This window comes from Ziziphus jujuba, chromosome 10 (assembly GCF_031755915.1).
Source record: "Ziziphus jujuba cultivar Dongzao chromosome 10, ASM3175591v1".
NCBI lineage: Eukaryota > Viridiplantae > Streptophyta > Magnoliopsida > Rosales > Rhamnaceae > Ziziphus > Ziziphus jujuba.
The window spans coordinates 328,348-353,302 of record NC_083388.1 but is presented as its reverse complement, the minus strand read 5'-3'; the positions used below and the strand labels follow the sequence as shown (position 1 = coordinate 353,302).

General features: G+C 31.6%; 2 protein-coding genes across 2 annotated transcripts; one reads left to right on the top strand and one right to left on the bottom strand.

Moving 5' to 3' along the window:
- Positions 1 to 4,828: 4,828 nt before the first annotated feature.
- LOC107410046 (UDP-N-acetylglucosamine diphosphorylase 1-like) lies at positions 4,829 to 13,271 on the bottom strand. Its single transcript, XM_016017462.4, has 15 exons — positions 12,782 to 13,271; positions 12,488 to 12,542; positions 12,240 to 12,391; positions 10,454 to 10,493; positions 9,441 to 9,533; positions 9,087 to 9,199; positions 8,906 to 8,980; positions 8,183 to 8,222; positions 7,984 to 8,066; positions 7,436 to 7,513; positions 7,143 to 7,286; positions 6,927 to 6,994; positions 6,004 to 6,118; positions 5,737 to 5,893; positions 4,829 to 5,106 (listed from the first exon to the last, which is right to left on the bottom strand). The coding sequence occupies exons 1-15, from the start codon at positions 12,938 to 12,940 to the stop codon at positions 5,009 to 5,011; spliced, it is 1,470 nt and encodes a 489-aa protein (XP_015872948.2). The 5' UTR covers positions 12,941 to 13,271; the 3' UTR covers positions 4,829 to 5,008.
- A 6,247-nt stretch (positions 13,272 to 19,518) lies between these two features.
- On the top strand, positions 19,519 to 20,504 carry LOC107409524 (germin-like protein 9-3). Its single transcript, XM_016016961.4, has one exon. It carries the CDS (start codon positions 19,619 to 19,621, stop codon positions 20,234 to 20,236), a length of 618 nt encoding a protein of 205 aa, XP_015872447.2. The 5' UTR covers positions 19,519 to 19,618; the 3' UTR covers positions 20,237 to 20,504.
- The last annotated feature ends 4,451 nt before the right edge of the window (positions 20,505 to 24,955 follow it).

The window sequence follows — 24,955 nt, the reverse complement described above, 5'->3', positions numbered from 1 at the left end:
TAGCTTATTTTTCTTAAAGAAATTAATTGTTTCTTTTATAGTTTTTATTTTTTTGTTTTCTTGATTTAATATATCACTCCGAACTAATTGTCGGTTTGTCTTTCCTTTTTTCTTCCTTCGACTGCATATTATTGAACTAAACTAATAGCAAATTTGTATAACACTGGAGATCATTACGTATACAATATAAGGAAGAATTAATTCTTTGAAGAAGCAAAACTTGGTTTAATACAAAGTGTATGTTTATACCCAAAAAAAAAAATACAATTAATATATAGATGTAGTACAAGGACTTTTTCGGTCTTTTAAACATGCATTGATGATAAATGTAATATTCCACCATTTGGGGGTCTTTGGGTAGTTTAGGATATAATTGAAGTAGTGTAATTAATTTTCAATTATAGTTTTTAGTTTAAAAATAAGTAAAATTAATTTAATGATGACTGGATATGCAACAGTTGGAAAATCATTTAAGTAAAGCTTGTGATCAAAGTTTTTTTTTTTTTTTTTTAAAAAAGAATAACAAATAGTCATAATTAGTTATAAATAAAAACACATGCATGAATGAAATTATATACTGAAGTACTTAATTTGCTTTTGGATTGTTGACAAATTCAATGTTGGATAGATTTACATATTCTTTTAATTGCCATAAAAATCATATCATATACATCTACTTTATATATATTATAGCCAAATTCTAGCTAATTAAACAGATAACTTGTATTGTATATATATGAACCATGCGAAGGCAACACATAACTTTGTTAGACACAAAACAAAGCAAATATGTGTAGATTGACTTTTCAATTAGACATGATACATTCATATATATATATATATATATATTCACCAAAAAAAAACATTATATATATATGTTTACATATATATATATATATATATATATATATATATATATATTTCATGCGTTTCATAACGAATATGATTTTCATAAGCTCCTATCAAAAACACAAAATAACAAAAAAGTTAGTTTGTATTATATATATAGTTCATAGAAGACAATAGTCAAAATTCTTGCGGTGTGCTTGGCACCAGCATCATTAGCTACTGAAAAAGATGATTAACTTAATTAATTAAAATAAAGATCTATTTTTTAATTTTTGTGAGCAGAAGTTGGCTAGAATTCTTTCTTAGCTTCGGGGCAAAATTTTATCCTCATTATTTTTAGATATAATGTTAGTAGGGGAGGGCCACGTCCATTACCATGAGTCATTGACCACTAATTAGAGCATAATAAAAACAAAAAGCTATAATTCAAAGTCAACTAATTTCAGATAATTAGTTAACCAACGGCAATGTTTTAAAGTTTGAGTATTATGGAAAAATAAATAAATAAAATGTAGAATTTTTTTTTTTTTTTTTGGGTAAACACATAAAAAGAAGATTTGAATGAAAAAGAAAACTGAAAGCGAATACATCCTTATATTTTAGTTAGGTGGATTAAGGTCCACCAAATTGTGGAACCACAATTCCACCTTTTTTTTTTTTTTTTTTGAGAAACATATTATTTAAAAAAAAAAAAAAAAAAAAAAAAAAAGGTAGAGATGCTTAGGTGCTTGCTACGCGAAGTTATTTGATTTCAATTGCCTGTATGATATTTAAGTATACAAATATTATACATCTACATCGTCATATATAAAATGCCAAGGAAACCAACCAACAGATTCTATCTATACCTGTATAAAATTAATTCTAAAAATTTTTAAAAAGAAGTTAGAGAGCGAATTAATTGATTGGTCAGCTGGTAAATTACCAAATCTCCTGTTAGCGCTACGATAGCTAGTCATGGAATTTGGTTGGTTAATTATTAACCTCTTATGCATCGGAATTTTTTGCAAAATCTCTCATTGAAATTCATCAAGTAGGTCTCAATTTTTCTATCTACTAAGCTAACATTTGTTTTTCTGTTTGGGTTGGTTTCTTTGCCCCGCTTGTTTCTTCTCTTTAAATTCCCCATGCAAAGCCTCTCAATATTCCAGTGACAAAACCAGAAGCTGTCTACATATATATATATATATATATATATAGAGAGAGAGAGAGAGAGAGGAGAGATGGCTAGCTCTCCTTCATAACCCAATTTACAATGTTCAATACTGTACTATACAAATAATACATAAATTAATGGTACTGCCAAACACACTAACAGATTTCCTTGGATTCTCAATATCATAGAAACCGTTGTTCTCATACATATATATATATATATATATATATATATATATATATATATATATATATATATATATATATATATATATATATATATATATATATATATATATATATATATATATATATATATATATATATATATATGTATATATATGGTGGATTATTGCACACCGTGGCTCAATGTATTCCTTCAAACGAATCAAACAAATGGAAAGTTTGTCCAAATCATTTATGAATCTTTGTTGTTTTTCCGCAAATTAATAAAGAAAAAGAAAAAGCCACGCTGCTTTAGAGATTTGAATTGGATATGTTACTACTTTTTTTTTCGACGAAATTCTTTCATGATATTTTGTGTATATAACAAAATAAGCTGAACTGGCTCAACTGTCTAATTAATTAATACTAATTAATTTGTGTCATATAGATTGAGAAGAAGATTAAATGAAGAAGCATTGAAGGTCGCCATCCATCAAGATTTCCACTAATTGAGTTTGAAGATATTCTCAAAAGTAACCTGTCTTCTAGCTCCATATATATGGATGATGAAAATTTCTTGTAACACGACCCCACGGTTCGTAGAGGACTTAAGAAAAGAGAGCTATGTTTGGGAATAGAGATGGAGGGATGAGGTCGTGCAAAGTATAAATTATAAAAATTCATGAATTCCTTTATTAGTTTAATTTCCTATAGATTGATGGGAAAGAAGGCGTGTTTGCTCAGTTTTAATTAACTTGATGTCCTTGATCATCATAATTAGCTGAAACTGGTTTGAATATATATGGGATTAATGTCTAAGATGGTTACAGTTCTAGTGGTGGCATTGATTTTGTTGAGCATTAGGGGTACAGGGTGCTATGGTGAATTGCAGGTGGGATTCTGCGATGGAAAATGCGGTCGTTTCAATGTGGAAGGCATTGTGGGTGCTGTAGTCGCTGCAAAGTACTTGAGGGACCCAAAAATTGTTGCAGCTAATCTTCTTCGTTCGCAGTTCCATGATTGCTTTGTAAAGGTTATTATTACTTTATATTTATATCATATATTTTGATGTGTATTTATGAATGTACTATTTAATTGAGTAGCACTACAGAATAAGAAATAATTAATGCATTAGATGCATATGGTTAATTAATAATTAATATATATATATATATATATATATATATATATATATATATATATATATATACATATAGGGATGTGATGCATAGATTCTAGTAGAAGGGGAGGGTAGTGAGATGAGATGAAGGCAGGTGCAAATGCATGAGCAGGCGGTTTTGATGTTATTGACGCTGCAAGGGCCGCTTTGGAGGCAATCTGCCCTGACCTCTTCTTGCGCCGATATCAATTTTAGCATTTGCCAAAAAGAACCTTACTCTCACTGACATGGTTTATCTTTATGGTGAATACCTTAATTAATTTACCTACCCTGCCTGTTGTACGCTGTATTTCTAGCTGCTTAATTAATTAGTTAATATCCTTATTGAATTGGATTCCACATATTAATATTAATTCATGCAGGTGCTCATACTGTTGGTGAAGCACATTGTGTCTTCAATCCAAGACCGTCTTTACAATTTCCAAAACACAGGCCAACCCGACCCCACTTTGAATGCAACATTAGCCCGCATGCTAAGGTCTACTTGTCCTCTATGAGCTCATTGACCGTGGATAACTCCTACTACAAAGCAATTGCTAATGATTTTGAATTCAACTTTGAATTTGGAGAGGCTATGCTTCATTTGCGAAGACTTCCAAGTCCTATCTGGCACTCAAGGGGAGATCAGAAAGTCTTGTCAAGCTGCTAACAATTAATCATCTCACCTCACCATCTTAATCTCATGTATTGCTTATTCAACTCATCAATTCACATTCTCATCTAGTATGTTTATTTTCGTTTCTTCTATACATATTCTGTCTTCTGATCTTCTTTGTTTTCTTTGTTTTCTTTTTTTAAACATTTCATCCTTTTTCTTTTGATCCATATCATGGAGTTTGACATGTATAATACCTTATTTTCTATTGTTGAATCATATCTAATATATAATTATTGTTTGTTCTATCTGTTACTTATCTACCCAAAACAGTAAGATTTTTTTATTTTTTTTCTTGATTTTATTTTCCTTTCATCAACCAACACCCTTTAGTTCTACTTTCATTCAAGTGCTAAAAAAATTTTTCCCTATAGAATGCTTACCATTTTTCAGCCAACTTCTCCAGAAAAGGGAACATCATGATCTCTAAGCATAATTCTAATTAGAAAGTAAGAATTTTATTGATCAAAAACTCTAGTAAAGATTTCCTTGGCAAAACATCCCATATAAAAGTATACGTGTGGTAACATTCATAATAAATTGATTGACAGTTCAAATTTTATCTTATTTCCAAATACGAAATAAAATCTTTAAATTATTATTGCACATATTTTGAAAGAATTGAGCCGTTATGCTCACAATATCCCAACATTTAATTTTCATACAACCAGTAATTCACTGATTTTTTATCTCGAAAACGCACATGATACACATATGGACCTCACTCACTCCAATTTAAAATACAGCCGCACAAATTTGTAATACAAGATTTACTCTGCCTAGAATGTAATCTCACAGGGAGCATGAAAGGTTCTACCATGATATATTATACACCCAGTAATTCACTGAAATTTTTATATCCCAACATTCAGTTTTCATACAACCAGTAATTCACCGACTTTTTATCTCAAAAACGCACATGATACACATATGGACCTCACTCACTCTGAATTTATTATATTAAAATACAGCCGCACAAATTGGTAATGCAAGATTTACTTTGTTTAGAATGTAATCTCACAGGGTGCATGAAAGGTTCTACCACGACATATAGCTTCTAGGTTTTCTCCAGCATAAGAACACAGTGGTGAAACCTCCACACCTGGGTTCAGCATCAATTTTGCATAAAACTAATTATATCGAGGCCAAAGGAATAATATTTACAATAGCATAAAAACTTAGTCCTTTCAACCATGGAAATTTGATGCTTATAACCATGTAACTACTATTTGGATTGATTTAAGGATATTTATACCCAGAGCAAATTGAGAAAGCAACAGCTCAATATGTGAGAACTAGGGGCCCCTCCACCACCTCAGTGGTAGCAAGGCCACAGCCTCTCATGTGAGAGGTTGGTTCAAGTTTGTTACCCAAAATAAAATCCCCACTCCCCCAATTCAGTATCTCTCCCAAAACACAAAAAAATAAATAAATAATTAAAATGGGAACTAGTTCTCAAGCACACTATCTTAACAAGGCTGCCGTGCATGGACAAATTAATGAAAAGTGAAATAGTCAATGGTGCAAGGCAGCTCATTTAGGCCTCAAGGAAATTATCCCAATTATTCATGTTGATCAAACAATAAAATTAAGAGACATGCTACCCATTACCAAATAAGTATCGCTCCTTTTATTTTCTCCAATTCTTTCCAACTCTTTTCCTATCCCCACAAATCCCCCTCATAGATTTAACCAAAGAAAAAGAATTGATGAAAGAAAGAGGGGAAAATACCAGTTGCATATAATGGCACTGAATGCGTCAAGAATCCCCCAGCAGCTACTACCCAACGAGTATGAAGTCGGAGAACAAGAAGCCTAGCACTGTCTGGAGTGTCAAAATTTGAGCCATTTGCATTTTTAACAGGCGCAAATTCTTCTTCGCGCAATACCTGCAACGCAACAAACAATTAAAAAAGGAAGAGGTTAGACCTTCCGTAGCTGCATAAAAGCATACAACAAAGATGTTGGGTTTAGAGTACGAAGATGGGATATAAGTCACCTCAAAAAGAGCAGTTGAAGGTGCATAAGGAAATGCATCAAATATGAACTGCTCTAGTTTTATTCCCATTGTATGTCCATGTATAGAAGGAATTTTCTTCTCAGCAATATGGTAACTGCATTTGCAAAAACACAATAGTATCCCCATGATGGTCAAAAACTATTTATAAGGAACTAAGAATGCAAAGGCCTGATGATGCATAAGCTGAAAACAATTCAAACGGAAGCCAGCATTCTGCTTAGTGTCAAATGTATACAATATAGTGATATCCATGCATTACTAATTTACAGTCTGCTTTCATTTCCTATGTTAATTTCCGGCCAATGGGTGTACATCAGCGAAGAAGTTCCAACACATTAAGTATTCAAATGCCAGCTGAGGTTCATTCATTTCTAGCATTATTTGGACATGTAATATGCCCGTCTCTGCTAAACTGAAAACTTATTTTGATGGTTCATCTTCAAAGATTAATAGTCAAACTGGCATTGAATAAAGTACAGAGAGAGTCTATTTAATTATCTTTTATACCATTTTTAACAAGCCAGAAAAAATCCAAAAAGAAAAAGGAGATAGACACAATCACTTTTTTGGTTTAATCATTCTTCTTTTATAAGGGGTTTATTCATTCTTATATGGTCAAATTTGACAACAAAAAGAAGCTTAAAAGAATTACATTCTAGTAGAACAACAACGGATTTGGAAGTGTTGCCAGAGGAACAACATGACTGGTGATATGGTTTCTGCATGAGCTTTAAATTAGGTATTGTTTATGGAGAGTGATTAATAAAACAAGATACCGACTTATTTTGCATGGAAAGAAGATGGCATCAAAAGAGTTACTGATTATATATAAGCTAAAAGCAACTTATAGAGAGAGAGAGAGAGAGAGAGAGAGAGAGAGAGAGAGAGAGAGAAACACTCACATGCTGTCTTTCTCAAGGCCATTTGCCACTTGGTTTAGGAAATCCAATGTAAACATGTGCAAGCACACCTAAAAATCACAAAGTTGTAAGAGCTTGGATATTGTATGAAAGCAAGAAAAACAAACTGCAACTTAGCAAACATATAGATCAACAATATGTACAGTCTATTTCACAAGCAGGCAATAGTAGATGAAAGCAGGCTACAATGGACATTACATTACTCCAACAAAATCGAAGACGTCCAGTTTCTTGATTGATCAAAGAAGCCATGGATGGATCCAGCTCACTGTATTCAACCACAGTTAAGGGACCACCTTTACCTCGGCGTACAAACACACCAACCTTTTCTTGAGGGTAGGCCTGTAACCAAAACACCACAATAAACTAATATTTAATGTGACCTTTGGAATTTGATAACCTAATCAAAATCCATAACTTAGTTGATAGAGATGGAGAGAACTAAAAGGTTCTCATATGATACAAGTTCAACATTCAGGAATATTCGTTACCTTACGGACAACTTTTGCAGCTGCAGCAACACCTTTGTCAATGAAATATCCCAAAAAGGTTGGATCAGCTACACGAACCTGCTTTCAAGACCCCAATCACTATTGTCTGTAAATACGATAAATTCCAAGTCTTCAACCAAATGGAAACACAATGAGATCCATTTGGTGTGATATCTTAAAGAGAAAATAAAGCAAAGAAACAGAAAATTGTACTATCCTGTTATGTAGTGGGGGAAAAAAACAATTTGGGCATGTTTTCTTCCTTCTACGCAGTTATTCCAAATCTCACCATATTTACATTGAAAATTTTGGTGAGAACAAGATAGAAAAATTTTGTTTATCTTGTTTACCTTGCTCATTTGACAACCAAATAATGCCAAAAGAAAATGCCAGCAAAAGAGGAAAACTGGAAAAATTTTGCTTTTCTTGTTTCCCTTGCTCATTTGACAACCAAATAATGCTAAAAGAAAATATCCTTTAAATTTTCCCTTCCTTCTTTATGTCTTTTGGCAAACTAAAAACACTATTAGGAAAGGACGAAAACTTACCAGTGCATTATCAACTCCATAGCAATCCAAATATTTAATTCCTTTCATTGACATATCTTCTAATAATTTAGAAGATTTGAGAGCTGATTAACATATTAGGATCCAATCAATATAATTGTTGTCCAAATAACTACTGAAACAAGAAAAAAAGTTCATGAACAGTATTAAACCTGTCGTACTAATGTTAATAAACAGATACCTGAATACACTCCACCATTCCCATCTGGAGCCTTAGCTACCTGGCCTTGAAAAATTTATAACTTATTAACCACAGAATTTGCACAGTATAGTATTAAGCTTAAAATAGGATTAAATATATTAAGCAAAAATAATAAGTAAAATAAAAAGAATAAAACCAAGCCGAAGGGCCTCTTGACCAGCCCCTTCTGGTTTCAACACTGACCTAAAAAATGCATATGAGAACTCCCAAAAATGCGGATTATTTGATAGCCTATCTACATGTCCACCTTAGTTATCACCTATCAATGATTAATTTTCTGTATATCCTTCATTTTGAGGCCATATTTGTTGGTCATTTTGCTTCTCAGACTTAGTGAAAAACATAAAAAGCATTTTGTGGCCTAAGAATTCACCTAAGCCTTAGCCTACTAATTGTTCACTCCATAAGATCTGCTTCATACACAAGGAGTTTAGATCCATAACTAATACTCAATAGTCTTTTTCTATTTCAAGTTTTGGCTCGGAGCCCAAAGTATTTGTCAAACCATCAAGAATTTTTTACCTTGAACATTGATTTACAGGTTAAAGAAAATACTATTTTTGAGAAATCCTGATATCTTCTGTTACTTCACCATATAGAACATTGCATGATAGAAAATTTTCAAATAGAAGAGAAAGTTAACAACAGTCCCTATGAAATAATGAACTGTAATTAGCCCAACCAACCGAAAAGGAAACATACTCTATATGGAGTTTCCATGATAAATCTACCATCCTTTGAAACACAAGGTATCGTGCCTTGTTGAAAGAAAGTTACCTGCATCATGCAAGTGAGTTGTTCATGTAAGCTAAAGCCTCAAATTTCCACCCCAAAAGGAAAAACCAGCAACAAAAATTAAATAAAAGAAACCAACACATCTTACTTGATCAGCTTCAAGACCGAAGTACTTATGACTTTCAAAAAATTTGCGTGTTGCATCATCAGTAAATGGACTTGTCATGATATACCAATGAATTTGCACTGAACTACCAGAACCTACAAAGTAGTTGGAAAAAAATTAATAATTATTATACAGAACCTAGAAAACTCAACCTTAAAAGTGCCAGATAGACCACAAGGAAATAGCACCAAGTACCTGGCTTAAATTTTGCATTTAGCATGATTACCAGAGTGGAAGGTGAAAGTAGAAAGTAGTAAACAAAATAGAATGTGGAATGTTGCTTATAGCCCAGAAATCAGACTGGAGAAAGAAGATAGTATAACAAGTTAAGCTTACCCTCATTTGTAGCTTGAGCAGCTAGTCTCTGAACACACAAAATCCGTTCAGCTTGAAGTTGAAAAAGTGACTTTCCAGATGGAAGGCCAACATCTAAAATAATGTAGAAGACATGGTAACAGAAACAATTTAGCTAATGCTTATAACCAAAGATAAAAGCACAGATTTTGCATATGTTCTGAAAATCCTTATATATGGAGAGAGAAAGAACTGCTATAGTTCCATTGCAGGCTCTACTTAGATCATTCTATAAGACTTTAGCAGAGACTTCATTAAGAAAGAAAGAAGAGATGAAGGCAGAAAGGAGATTAGTACACTTTTTTACACAAAAATATCAAAACAGTTTCTCACTCATCTATTGCCAAACTCTCATAATTCAAAACACATTTTCAAAGCAAGACTCACTATATTTTTTTTTTTTTTTGGGTAACAAGATTGACTAGGTATTTAGGAAGAGAATGCTTCGACAATCAATGTGAGATGCTTCTTCTAAAAGAGTCATCCAAGTTTAACATTTAAAACTTACCTATCCCTATTTAACCCCAGTTTTTTCCTCATTCTTAGTGATTTAAGCTCCTTTTTTGCTTGTAATAATTTGTGCTCCTTGTTTAGCCTGCAATCATTCTTGATAATTTTCTTTTCTTTCTAACAAAAATTTTCAAACCTATTCTTTAATTTCATTTTATCTTTTGAAAATATAAATATATTTTTTGATATTAGACTTACCTGGTTGGCCAAGGATTTAAATTCAATCAAGATATAATTTTAAGATGGATATTGTACACTAAAAAGAAAAGATCTATGAGTAGGATAGGAGTAAGAACATTTAAAGCAACAGAAAAACAAGAACAAAAGAAAGAGGAAACATTTGATCATAAAAATTTCTATTGGTTATCCCAGAGGCATTGCTAATTCAACAAAATCCCTTAGATTAGAATCGTCAGATGTATCAAAAAAAGAAACTTGAACTGAAGAAAATGTTTGAAAATAAAGTGGCAGTTATTGTTACGTACTGAAGCATCCCTTTGGATCTGAACTTCCAAGCCTAGTTCCCTGCATCAAAAGGGATTACATGCATGAATATCCACTTTCCACAGGAAGAAGGCAAACAAAAAGATGAACTCTCAGTTCAATTAAGGTACGAAAGAATTTTGACTACTTAATGTAGCAGCAAACAAAATGTGAACAAGCAACCGAAATCAACAGAAGCATGTCAATAAACCATTCAAAAGTGACAATAATATCTGAGAAATTAAATGAACAACTTTTTATGGAATATATTTACATATGATGAAAAATTAATGAATCATGTAAACCGTGAGCCAACAAGGTAGTGAAATATATACACTTAAAAGGGAGAGGGTGGACCTCCCCTATTTTGGGAAGCTATTATGCTTGGACATAAGTTTTCTACAATCTTCCCGTTTCGGAAAACTCTATGTAATTCTTAGTAACTACAAAGATCCAAAACAATAAATGAGAAAACTTTTCCAATAAGGAGTAGTAATACAGGGGATAGATCTGTTCAATCTTTAAGCATTCATATGTAGTCCTTCATATGTAGTTCAAACAGTATCTATCATCAACTAAACTGCAAAGAACATTGGCAGTTTGGCACTAATATCTCCATGATGGACTCTTACTCACTTCGCCATCAACTTAACTTGGGCATTCAACAAAATCTACTACTCACTGTAAATTGAGATATGGTAACTCAGGATGCTGAAAGTTATGTCTTTCTAACCTTGTCTTCCTAGGATGTACAATATTTATTATGTTTGTTCAGTTATTAGAGGGAATAGCGATGAGTAACTCCTCACTCCTCATACTGGAGTTCATTACTTTCAATATAAATATATATATATATATATACGTATACAGTGAGGCTCCAGCAACAATATCCAAATTTAAAAGTTGAGGTTAAGTGGGCAATCATTTAGAGCCCTTGGATTTGATAAGCGGCACCATGTCACATCATATCTAAGGGCTCTAAATGATTAAACCTACTTATCTCAACTTAAAAAGTTACGTTGAGGGTATCCTTATTGAAAGATCATTGTATATATAAATATAATCACGGTAAAAAGAGGAGGTAAAAAATAAAGAATTGAAATTTTCAACCCCCAAAACACAATAATACATGTTCCAATTACTGAAGGATACCAGCCATGTGTTAAGATATCATATTAATTAAAGTAGATTCCATTAAAAAATAATAATAATAATGGATTCCTATAAAGCAACTTTATCATAATTAATGATCATTCATCGAACAAACGGTATTATGTGCTCGTCCCCAATCACTAATTGCCATTAACTATAGGCACAATGGACATCCAAAAGAAAAGAACATCATACCAACCAGAGAGAGAGATTTAGAGATTATTTATCTATGCTTCGAAAAAGGCAACATCATAGCATATCTCAAAGAACAAGGGTAAAGTCTAGATCCATATTATGACATGAATATATCCGATTCAAATTGTCCTCAGAGTAGGCGTAATCACAAAACAAATTATTGCCAGCGAGATGAGTGAAACAGTGAGTTTCGCGTACAATAACTCAACATCTCTCTCTCAACTCAACAGACATCATTTAATTAATAATTCTTTTTTTGGTGCAACATAAAGTGCAACATAAAGTGAAAAAAGCAATTTGATCAAAAATAAGAAAAAAAAACGATATCATACCAAGCAACAAAACTGTCGGTGCGTCTAAAAAGTTAAAGTATAGTTTGGAAAAAAAAAAAAAAATTGTAAATGAAGAAGATGATGACAAAAGAAAGAGAAAGCAAAGCACCTGGCCACCGGATAAAAGCAAGACAGCGAGCTTTCCGTCAGAGATGGCTTTCAAACCCATCTTCCACCATCTCTCTCGGTCTTCTAGGGTGCGCTCCTCCACCGTAGACACGCTACTCTCCGGTACCTGCTCGATGGCAGCTGCCGGAAGACCTAAATCCAGATTCAAATCCATCAAGAAAATTATTAAGAAGAAAAAAAAATGATTCTAATTCTAGTGTATGAAATCTCAAACATAGACACACGAACCGTGAGATCGAAGCGAACATCGAACTATCCGATCGATCCTCGAAAGATCTAAACTCTGAGGAAGCATGGATGGTGATAGAATTTATTTATTTATTTATATTAAAAAAAAAATCTCAGAAAAAAGAGAATAAGAAATGTTATGGAAACAGAGCAACTGATAGAAACCAAATCATAATGTAATAAGAAAGTGTAGTTGTTGGTCAAGTGGAGAAATGGAAGAAGCGATTAAAAGAAGCGAAGAGAGATGTAGGTTGTTGGCGATTGGGGGTTTGAAGGGGAGAGAAATGAAATGACCTGGATGTCCTTGACGAGAAGGAGGCGTTCTTCAGGAGAGAGCTCGTCCCAAAAAGCAAAAGCGTCTTCTTGGCCGTAATCCTTAAGCCTCTCCACCAGAGCCTGCGGTGGTGACTCTGACAATGACGACGCCTCCTCGCTTATTACTTGTTCCCTCATTTTTCTCAATTTCTCTCCTTTCCCGACTGTCGGTTTTTTTTTTTTTTTTTTTTTTTTTTTTTTTTTGTATCTCTGAAATCGAATGGAAATGTCAATTTCCAGTTGGTTGCTCTGCTTGGTTGGTTGCGATCTGCATGGGCTCTGCTTTGCTTAATATGATGAGTGAAAGAGAGACACCACCAAACATACAAACAAACCCACAAGAATCAAATCTGCGTAAGACCGAAGAAATTTATTACTAATAGAAAATATTATTTACCTCACATACTTATTATTATCTATAAGGAAAATGATACGGCAAGGAATCAGAATAAGATGCTTCAAAACATTAACTAAAAATATTTATAACAGAAAATAATAATTATACTTATACTATATGCATATACATATACATATATATATAGCACTGTGGTGGGTATGCTACTTTCTCCAATAGTAAATAAATACTGTATATGTGTATATGTGTGTGTGAAATCTGTGTTTTTTTAATAAAAATACTGTATATATGTTTGGTGAGAGTACTCGCATTAGAATGATTATCTTTATTTTAAAAAAGTTCATAAATTAATAATCCATAAAAATTTAAAAGCTAAATTATTAGCCACAAATAACTTCCTAATTATCCGTATTATTTAAAATAAAAAATATATATATTTTTTATAATAAAAAATATTTTTTAAATAACTAATAAAATTTAAAAATATTTTCTAATAAAATTTTTTATTTTTATATAAATATTTTTTATTTTATGTATAGTTTTTTTTTTATATATAAATTATTTATTTTTTAAATATTATTATAATAGTATAGAAATATATGCTATGTTTAATTAAATTTATATAATATTAAAATAAAAAATAGTTTTGATTTTCTACAAAGTTAAATTAATTTTTTAAATCAAAAAATTAAAATAAAAAATTCATAGAATTTTTTTTTTAAATTATTATCTTTTTAAAATAAAAAATATGATACATTTAAAAATCACTTTTGGGATGTTCTTAGACTTGTAATTTCCATCCAAATTAAAAATTAAAGGAATTTATTAAAATGGAGAAGAGACAAGATATAGATGCTTGTACAGAAGTCTATTCACTATGATTAAAGCAAGAAGAAAAACAAGAAAAAGGATTGGTTGTGGCGACTTTTGATTATTGGCGGGCGGAGGAATAGTTGCTTCCGGCGAGATTGCACTGAGGAGGCATGAGAAGATGGTTGGATTGGATATTAATGTTGAAATATTAATTAGTGGAAAGAAATGTTGTTTAACCATACCTCCTCTCCTCAAGCGTTGGTAGCCCTGATTTGCCACTGTGGGATAGACATCACCAAACACCACTTAAGCATTTAATAAACCCGCTTGCCAAACACAGCCACACTTAGAAATTTTAGTACGATACGACTTAAGACTTACGACGTGAGTCAATATAAATTAGCATACAACTTTGTCAATCCTATCCTCTACGATAGTAATATTATAAGATCGGAGATTTCTAATAACAGCATGCCATATCGAATAATGTTTATCTAAGTCTGAAATTTTATCTTTATCTCTTTATTATGTTTAGAAAATAAAGATTGTAGTTTAATACCTACTGATTTGGAAAAACAAAAAAAAAAATTGCATTTTGAACGTTTAAATTTAAAACATTGCAACCAAAATCTTCAAATTTTAATTTATCGTACCTTAGGCTAATCAGAATTTTTGAGAAACAATGGTTAATCAGATGCTTTAAATTAATAATATATATATATATATATATATATATATATATATATATGCTTAAATTAAAAAAGATACTAAATTGCAAATTTATAAAATTACAAGGTTTAAACTCAACCAATTAAACTATATTTCAAACCATTAATAGTAAGAGTAAAGTACGAAAAAGACATATTAACCACCGTTAGGAAAAGTAAAATTACAATAAATTGAAAGTTGACTTTGCAATGTTTGATTCTAATGGCAATATCGTCCAACAATCTGGTGACACGCAATGAAAAAGCTTATCGCTTGTCATTAATGATTTTGAATATTAATCAACTCCAAAAATACATGTAATGAAAGAGGAATCGCAACTTTATATAATTTTTTTAATTTTCTTTTTCATCCAATATTTATCTCCAAAACACTAAACTTTCACTTGTAGAATTAGAAATGGACTTGAAAGCTTAATTTCGAGATTGATTAAGTTGAGAATGTATCCAATTCAACATATATGTATATATAAATACATGGAAAGAAGGGCGTAACTAAGACTAGTACTAATTTTGGGTATAAGTAGTAATATATAATAAATTAATATATGCACATAATTTTTTTTTTTTTTTTTGGAAACATAAATGTAGTTGGTGTAGAATTTTATTAGAAAGCATTTGTACACTTTTAAAGTTATGATTAAATGTAAAACATTTGTACACTTTTGAAGTTGTGATTAAATGTAATCTATTAAGTATATGCAAATAGATTATATGCACACTTTTTGAAGTTGTGATTACAAAACCAAACCCTCTGGACTCAACAAACAAGTACAACCATAGATATATGGAACAGAGAATTGCATTGTATTTCATTTAATATTTCCCTAGCTAGCTTAAACCTGCAAATTAAGAAAGAAATGATATGCTTCATTACCTAAAAAGTTATTGGATTAGACCTTGTATGAAAATCCCGTACAATATGACCGGCTCCCATGCAAACCAATGTCCATCCAAAAATTAAATTAAATTAAATCAGTAAGTATCGGTTGGATGATATATATGGCAAGTCGCAACCGCCTTCGAGCTTCAAGGTCTCCAAAGAAAGCAAGCAAGCTTGGAGGAGTTGCCTGCCCCCATCCTTCAATACCCAAACCATCGCCACAAATACATCCTCGTTCCGCTGAGCAGCTTATCCTTGCTCATGGAACCCTTCAAGTAGGTGTCGTGGACACCACCAATTAGCTCTCTTCACCAAAACTCTGCAAGCAGGATATATGTTTTTGTGTTTCCAAAGTAGTGTTCACTTCCAGCATAATATTGCTTATCCACAACAACCTGCTTTGGCAATTTCTGCTTTTGGGATTGCAAATGCTTTTGCACTGTGTCTCTTCCAAACACTCTTAATTTTCATTCAATTACTTCTGGGATTGATGACAATGTTTTGGCTATTTCTTTCAAAACCCATCTTGCCACCACATTCAAGTTCTCAAGGCCGATCTTAGTCCCAAGCCCTGATCTATTCCAGCCTGCAACAATTGATATTATATCATTGATATCTTTGTTCTTTTTACTCCCTAATTAGCTCCTGATTTTAATTTTTTTCCTTTTTCTTTTTGTTACCTTTTTCCTTAATTTGCTTGAAGAATAATTACTCCTTTGTCTTTGTTAAGTCAGTCATATTATTTATGCTTGCTAATAATAATAAATTGAAAAAAAAATAAACATATTAATTACTTGGAATTTAAAATATTTGTTATTTAATAGATGAAACTTTAAATATAATAGGCAGAACATTAAATATATGTTATAAATAGTAATATTCATACAACTTAAGAAACCACTCACGTTGTCCCCCGGCGTCTCTTATAATTTAGTTGAACTATAAAATTTTAAATAATTAATTTTGCAAAATTAATCATATACATTGCACATGCAGATATACATATGCAAAAATAAAATAAAATAAGAATAAAAAAACTATAAATTGTGATAGTTTGTTAAGAAAATATAGTTCAACTGTCCAAAGCTAGCTCAATGCATGAAAGTTATTATTATTATTGTTATTTATTTATTTTTTTTTTTACGAAGTATTATTTACCCTTAAAAATATCATTGGCCTATACAACATTAGCAAACTGTTAAAGCTGCTTGATTCTACCGACGGAGGGCGTTCTTTCACACACAAATGACAATGCTGCATGCGTCCAGATCTCTCATAGGAAAATTTGAGAAACTGGGCTATTGTTGGCTTCTGTTTGGAAAGTTTGATTATGCAAAGTTGAAAATTAGTTGAAGTCAACGTACATTGACTACTGCAATATAAGATTTATTATATAGGAAATGAAAAATACATCTGTTATAAATCGAATTGTTTGATTATTTGTGAAAATCAAGGGAGTAGGTGACTACTAGATCCATAACCAAAAACATCATTTGTATGTAATAATATAATCAGCGAGCAATTAACGATTTTGTCTTTTGTGGTCAAGACCAAGCAATAACAGAGCACATGCGTTTCGTTGTTGCAATTAATTAATGAAACATAATCAACTATGCAATGAAAATTGCATAAATCATTGAACGATTTTCTTGTTTGATTACTGAATCAAATATGTCATTGAGTGATTGAGATACGAAATAGAAAAAACTAAGAGAGAAAAAATAAAAATAGAGAATGAATGTAATCAAGATAAAATAAAAAGAAAAAAGTACTAGATCTGTTATGGAAAGCATGAGGTAAGCATCAATATTATGTTCATTAAATAATCAATCCTTGTATCTTAAACTTGATAGATTAATAAATATGGTTATTTGCTAAAAAGAGGGATCATTATTTTCATTAATCAATTAAAAAAATAATAATATTAAAATTATCAAAAGTTTATTAAATTTATTTATCAAACATGATGTGGTAATATTTAATTAATTTTTTTTTATTTCACTTATCCATATCATAATTAATAATATTTCAACACATATCATTTGATAAATAAGAAGTACAAGCAATATATATAAATTGTTGTACATGCATATATATATATATATATATATATATACATGTAATACTCTAAGGCTAGCTCTATCTCAAAATAAATATATATGTGTATATATGTATATATACATATATTTTGACATAGATATATTTAAGACCTTATTCAGCATAGTTTTTGTTTCTATGTTTATTTTTTTCAAAAGTACTTTTTGAAAAGAGCAACACTATCTTTATTAAATTTATTTACTAAGATTTTGATAAACAATGACATGACAATATATAAGTGGTTATAATAGATTATTCATGTCTTACAATCATAGAAAGAAAAACTAATTGCATAATTTCATGATATTATTTACCAAAATTTTAGTAAATATAGAATTACTGTTTTAAAAAGCTATTCTTTATTAATTTTTAATTAAAAATTAATTATTTTAAGATACAAAGCATTTGTAAGAAATTATCTAAATGCATCAGCATTTAAGCTTTAAAAGTCAAAAACAACTTTTTAAAAACTGTACCAAACAATACCTAATTCAATTAACCCAAAAAAAAAAAAAAAAAAAGAAAAATTGTGTAAGGAAACTAACAAAATGGATAAGGTAATCTCATCTCCACGGTTAGTAACATCCCGAAATAATTATTGTTTTTGTGTGATGTTAATGTATGATCTTCTTAATACGAAATGAGTTAACATGCGTGCTACTCATTATCAATTAATCGATGTCATTATTAGATAAATATTCAAACTTTTTGGGCAATCCCTTCTCTCTCTCGCTTCTTTTTTTTTTTTTTTTTTTTTTTTTCGGTATGCTTGTTGTGGAAAATATACATTTTTGTATATTAAAGTAGAATATTAAGGCGTTTGGATGACCACAATTAACAAAGCTAGGTGGGCAGCTTGTGCCTTGTAGGTTATTATAATTGTTGCGTGCAAAGAGCAATTAAAGTGTTCCACTAAATTAATGAGAATTATTGAGATAGGAAAACAGCTGAAACCAGCTTGCACTTAGCAGGTACCGCCCAAACAATCTATATTACTAAAGTTTCCAATGTATACTTTAGGGATTTTCGTTTGAATTTATATAATATTAATAAAAATATAATTAAATATTATGGATATTCGATCTCCTTTCATCAGAATTACGCGTGATTATTTGGTTCATCCCCATGCTTCGTCCATTATTTAAATATAATATATATAATAAGATATATAATTAATCAGTTTGAACCTTCTCGCCTGAAAGAGGGAATATTCATGACTAATTGGTCCCTGGCCGTCGATCGAAACAATGTACCAAGACAAATGATGATTTTACTCTATTTGATTCATATATATCATCATCAATCTGATCCTGCTTCCTTTTTTCAATTAATTCATCTCTGAGTCATTCTAAGAGCTAGAGCTAGAGCTAGCTGGTTTTATTATAATATTTATAATTTTATATCTCCCATGCAAAAACCAACAATTAGATTACAAAATCTCATTGCCCAATGATTGGTATGTTCGAATATTCTCCAAAAAAGGAAATGATCGAAATCATTACGGTTAACATATTTTCATAACTAAAAACTAATATAACACACATAGTTTATATTATATATATACTGATAAAAATAACAATAATGATCTAAACATATATTTCTTGGTGTTTAATAATACGTTTTAGCAGACAATTCCTTAATACAAAAAACAATGGCATACATTGTTATTTCCATTCCTATTTCACTACATACCAATATAGGCCTGCACAAAACAATACAAATTAAATTATATAGATGTAAAAAAAAAAATATATATATATATATATATATATATATATATTGGACTAAGTCATTTGCCCTTATCCAAACGCGTAGCAAATGCAAGCTATATAAATCTCCAAGTCTACAACCCCAAAAACCCACCTCAAACAACACAGTAGAAGCTACGTACCACTTGGCCTAGTACTTAATAATAATATAAACAGAAGAAAACCAACATCAACATGGCCCTCCTGAAAGCGTTTGTTGTCGTAATTTTGTGGGTGGGCATTGCAGGGACAGCAAAGGCGGGAGATCCCAACATCCTGACGGACTTCATAGTGCCCCCAAACGTTACCACAGTAGACGGAAGCTTCTTCACATATACAGGGTTGCGTGCTGTGATCGGAGCAGAACCAGCAAAGGAGTTCAAGGTCCACAAAGCAGGGTTGGCGGAGTTCCCAGCCCTTAATGGCCAGAGCGTATCCTACGCAGTCCTTGAGTACCCAGCGGGTACTACAAACCCTCCCCACACACATCCTCGCTCCGCGGAGCTGCTATTCCTTGCTAATGGAGCACTTCAAGTGGGTTTTGTGGACACCACCAACAAGCTTTTCACCCAGACCTTGCAAGCCGGAGATGTGTTTGTGTTCCCAAAGGGCCTCGCTCACTTCCAGTACAATGCTGATCCTCAGAAACCCGCTCTCGCCATATCTGCATTTGGAAGTGCAAATGCTGGCACTGTGTCTCTTCCGACCACTCTTTTTGCTACTGGGATTGATGACCAGGTCTTGGCTATTTCTTTCAAGATTGATGTTGCCACCATTCAAAAGCTCAAGGCTGGTCTTGCTCCCAAGCCCTGATCAACCTGCCCCTGCCTCTACTACCACATTATTATATATCCATCACTAATTAATTAATATCTTTGTTTTCCACTACTCCCCTGTGATTTTTTTCTTTTCTGCATTTTTTTTTTATTTCCTTTGTTTTGATGAATAATTGTTCTTCGTCTTTGAAAGGGTATAAATAGTAATAATATAAAGCATTGTATCTGCTTTACTTGATTTGTTTAATATTAATATTGTTGTCAGCCTTTGAATTGCTTTTATGGAATATTACAATTAGGCTAATTGTGGCCATTTTTTATTTATTTGCTTGCGATTATTTTTTTTTTTTAAGGTTGCTTAATAAATATGCGAAGCTAGCTTTTTTTGTTCCACTTAATTTCCATCTCGTAATTTTCCTCCATTTCTCCTCCAATTATTTTAATTACAAGTTAATTGAACACGTTCTGCAATTGGCAGAGACTTTAATTAGTTTATCAGCTATTATAAACTTTTCTTTCTTTTTTTTCTTTTTACTTTTTCCTTCTTGTGTATATCCCAATAGAGATGCATTTTGCCGATTTTTAATTGACTAAACAAAGGTAAACTCTAGCTACTAAATTTGTTAAGTTTACTAGTATTCAAAAATTTTCCTAAAAAACTCATGTTTCAGTACTGAATGAGATTATAAGTTTGTTACAAGTTTCATTGGCATGATTAGGGACAAAGAGATAAAAAATACCTAATTTAAAAATTGGTGTAGAGTAAGTAATAATACATATATATATATATATATATAGTAATATTCAAATAAAATTTTTAATATGTAGACTAATATGAGATTTTTATTTTTATTTTTAGATTATATTAAGAACTGAAATTTAAAATTATATTTATTAATCATCAATCTTTGTAGAGTTTATTTTTCTTAAAAACGTTTTTAGTATGTCACTAAAAATCCATATTTAATCCATTTTTAAATTTTAAATCCTAATCTTTGATGCGTTTCAATAGCCATCAATAGTAGATTTTAGTTTAATAAAAAAAAAAAATCTTATTTGAGATAAATTATATATATATTATTATAGATATGTAATATTCATTGTAAAGTGGTCCAATCTATTTATGGAAGGAATAATTTTTAAATGCCTATTACTATTTCTCTTCTTCTTTTTTTTTTTTTGTTTTTTTTTACAGAAAATCCAATTGAGTATCGGAGGGTCTTTGGGAGCTGGCACCACACTAGCACCTTCAAAGGCCTTGCAAGCGTCATGACTTCATCAATTACGAAGAAGGATGCGCAAAGGAATAATTTTTACATGCTTATTACTGTTTCTCTTCTTTTTCTTTGTTTTTCATAGTAAGTCCTATGGTTTCTTGTGACCTGAGCATCGAAGGGTTTTTGACTGGCACCACATCAGTAACCCAAAGGCCTTCTATTGTAGTTTATCCTATTTTGCAGGCATCACAGCTTCATCAACGAGAAAGAAGGATGCACATCTGTGATTGTTGATTTTTGCATCAATAATTTAGCGTGCCAGATAAGAAAAGATTTAGGCTTCCCACATTTTATTACTGGTGCATCTCATTCCGCCATTGAAAACCAAATCGTACCACACCTTCAAACGATAAGAAAATCCTGATTTTTACATACCGGTTTCACAATTATCGTCCTTTACAACTTTATTTGTCCAATCTAGGTGGTGCTATATAGAGCATGATTGCATGAATAATTTTGATTTTGGACATATGTCCATTCCATGAAGCATTCATACTTGTTCGTGTTCACATATTAGGACGGTAGGCTTATACCAATTCAATTTCTCTTATTAGTGTATATTATATATAATATATGCATATTATATATAAAAGTGCAAAGAGACGAAAACTGAATGAGTCATGTGAAGTTTTCTTTGCAATCCTTGGAAAGTTATGCGAAGCATTAGATCTCAATTTATATGTATGCTGTATATTTCTTTCTTGTGAAGAATTATGTAGTAGTGGCGTGCTATGCTAAATCAACGTTGGTGACATATCACCTGTCCACCAAATTGACACCACAATATACCAAAGGCGAAGCAAGTGAAGTGAAACAACTGAGCCATTAATTAGCGGCATCAGAATTCAAAGCAAGCAAAGAATTAAGTCTTTGAAAAACTAAGTTGATCGTGCTTGTAGAATCTAATTCATGAGTTATACATGCGTGTGCATAATAATATATTATATTATATTTTATATCTCAAAAAATTGGTTAGTCCATACAGATTTCTTTCGTAGTTTCCCTAGAACATTACATTAATATCAATGACCAGCTTCACTTTTATATATATTACTGCATTCAAAAGAATCAATTGAGAAACAAGCACAACGATCCTAGTTTGGAATGATAATTGTGATAATTTGTGCGGCAATTCAACTAAAAGAATCCTTGAATATCCAATCAGTATATATGACAGCTCAAAAGATGAAAAAGCTAAGTAATTATAAATTTATTTATATACTTTTCTACTTATATATATATTATCCTCAAACTATTATCCATATGAGTTAATATGTATGTCTATATACACGTTTTTCCACATGACCTATATTTATGTTTCTTCTACAACCACCAATCCACCAATATTTGATAAAATATTAATTATTTTGATTGCTGTATATTTTTCTTGGTCTTTCAAATATGGAACCAATTCATGAAAGTTGTGTCTGTTACAATTTCAGCAACACAAACATTCAAGAAATTAAATAATAAACTAGATCAAAACACCATAGAATTTACGAGGTTCGATTCAAGATTGAATCTACGTCCTCGGAGCTCCACAAGGAGTTCAAATGCACTATAACTGAATGTGTTTTACAGCTTATCTAGTTCTCTTTCTTTGTTTTAGAAGCTCCACCTAAAACCCATATACCAGACCCAAAATCCCCTTTTACAACCTTTCTCATCTCACAACTCTCACCCAAGAGAATACTAAAGAGAAAACCTTAAAGGGAAAGAGAAAGAGAACTTAAATTATATTAACACCAAAGAAAACGGTTGTTGCAGAATTGTTGCTGCTGCAGAACTGTTGCTGTTGTAGAACTATTGCTGCATATCTCTATTGCTGTTAGGACTCTTGGAATGCCTTTACGTGACTGCCAGCTTCTCTTTAAACCACCAAGCCAAAAACTCACAGTTTTGTTTAATGATATAAGGTTGAAACGACGTAGTTTTGATGACAGCAACTATGCAGAAAAAAAAATAACTCAAGCTTTGACTTCTTTGAATCACATAACCAACAATCTCCACCTTGATTCAAATAAGTCAAGCAATATAAAGTGCATTGAACTTCCTTTGCTTCTCAGCTCACTTTCTTCATTATCAACCTGTATCAATCTTGAGTAAACTTTTGCAAAACTCAAGCTTGCTCACAGGTAATACCTTAGTTCCCATATCTGCGGGATTCCTTTCTGTGGATATCTTTTCCAACTTTACCAAACCTTCCTCAACCACATCTCTATTAAAATGATATTTAATATCAATATGCTTAGTCTTCTCATGAAAAACTGGATTATTACAAAGTTGAATAGAACTCTGACTATCTGAATAAACCACTACCTTTTGCTCCAACAACTTCAACTCTTCTAATATGCCTTTCAACCAAAGTGCTTCCTTCATAGTTGCTGTTGTTGCAACATATTCAGCCTCAGCTGTGGAAAGAGCTACCTGAGACTGTAATTGTGATTTCCAACTAACATAATTGTCACACACAGTAAATATATAATCTGAAGTAGATCTTCTTCTATCTCTATCTCCTCCATAATCAGCATCTACATAGCCTCTAAGTACCACACCATCTTTGCAATGATTAAATACTAAACCAAAATTTGAAGTTCCTTTCAAATACCTTAACAACCACTCCATAGCTTCCCAATGTTCTCTTCCTGGATTAGTCATATACCTACTCAAAACACTAATCGCATGAGCCAAATCTGGTCTACAACAAATCATGGTGTACATGACAGAACCAACTGCATTGGAGTATGGAACACCAGCCATTTCCTCTTGTTCTTCTTCAGTGCTAGGACAAAGCTTTGTAGATAACTTGTAGTGATTTGCCAAAGGAACACTTGTTGATCTTGATTCTGAAATTGAAAATTTAGAAAGAATTTTTGGAATGTAATCTTCCTGATTCAAGAATAACCAATTCTTTTCTCTGTTTCTTTTAATACTCATTCCCAAAATCTTCTTTGCAGGTCCAAGCTCCTTCATATCAAATTCGGCTTTCAAAGCTTCCTAACTTGATTGATAGTCTCTAAACTTTGACCAGCAAGCAACATGTCATCCACATATAGAAGTAGATAAACTGAAAAATTAATATTTTCACCTTTGTAATACAAACAGCTATCATAACTACTCCTCTTAAAACCAATTCTAATTACATAGGTGTCAAACCTCTTGTACCATTGCCTAGGGGATTGTTTCAGCCCATATAATGACCTTTTTAATAGGCAAACCAGCTCCTGTTTTGAATTCTTCACCTCAAAACCTTTAGGTTGTTTCATATAAATTGTCTCATCTAATTCTCCATTTAAAAAAGCTGTCTTAACATCTAGCTGCTCCAATTCCCAATTGAAATGAGCTACCAAAGATAGTATTACTCTAATAGTTGTATACTTGATCACAGGAGAAAAGATTTCCTTGTAATCTATACCTTCTACTTGTGTGAATCCTTTAGCCACAAGTCTAGCTTTAAATCTTATAGGTTCTGAATCTGT

What these genes read in the sequence shown, in the direction of transcription:
- LOC107409524 (XM_016016961.4), top strand. Translation starts at nt 19,619, where the DNA reads ATGGCCCTCCTGAAAGCGTTTGTTGTCGTAATTTTGTGGGTGGGCATT.
- LOC107410046 (XM_016017462.4), bottom strand. Translation starts at nt 12,940, where the DNA reads ATGAGGGAACAAGTAATAAGCGAGGAGGCGTCGTCATTGTCAGAGTCA. An exon ending in TCGGTCTTGAAGCTGATCAA is followed by an intron (nt 8,981 to 9,086) that starts GTAAGATGTGTT and finishes TGCATGATGCAG; the next exon opens with GTAACTTTCTTTCAACAAGG. An exon ending in TCATGGAAACTCCATATAGA is followed by an intron (nt 8,223 to 8,905) that starts GTATGTTTCCTT and finishes TTTCAAGGCCAG; the next exon opens with GTAGCTAAGGCTCCAGATGG.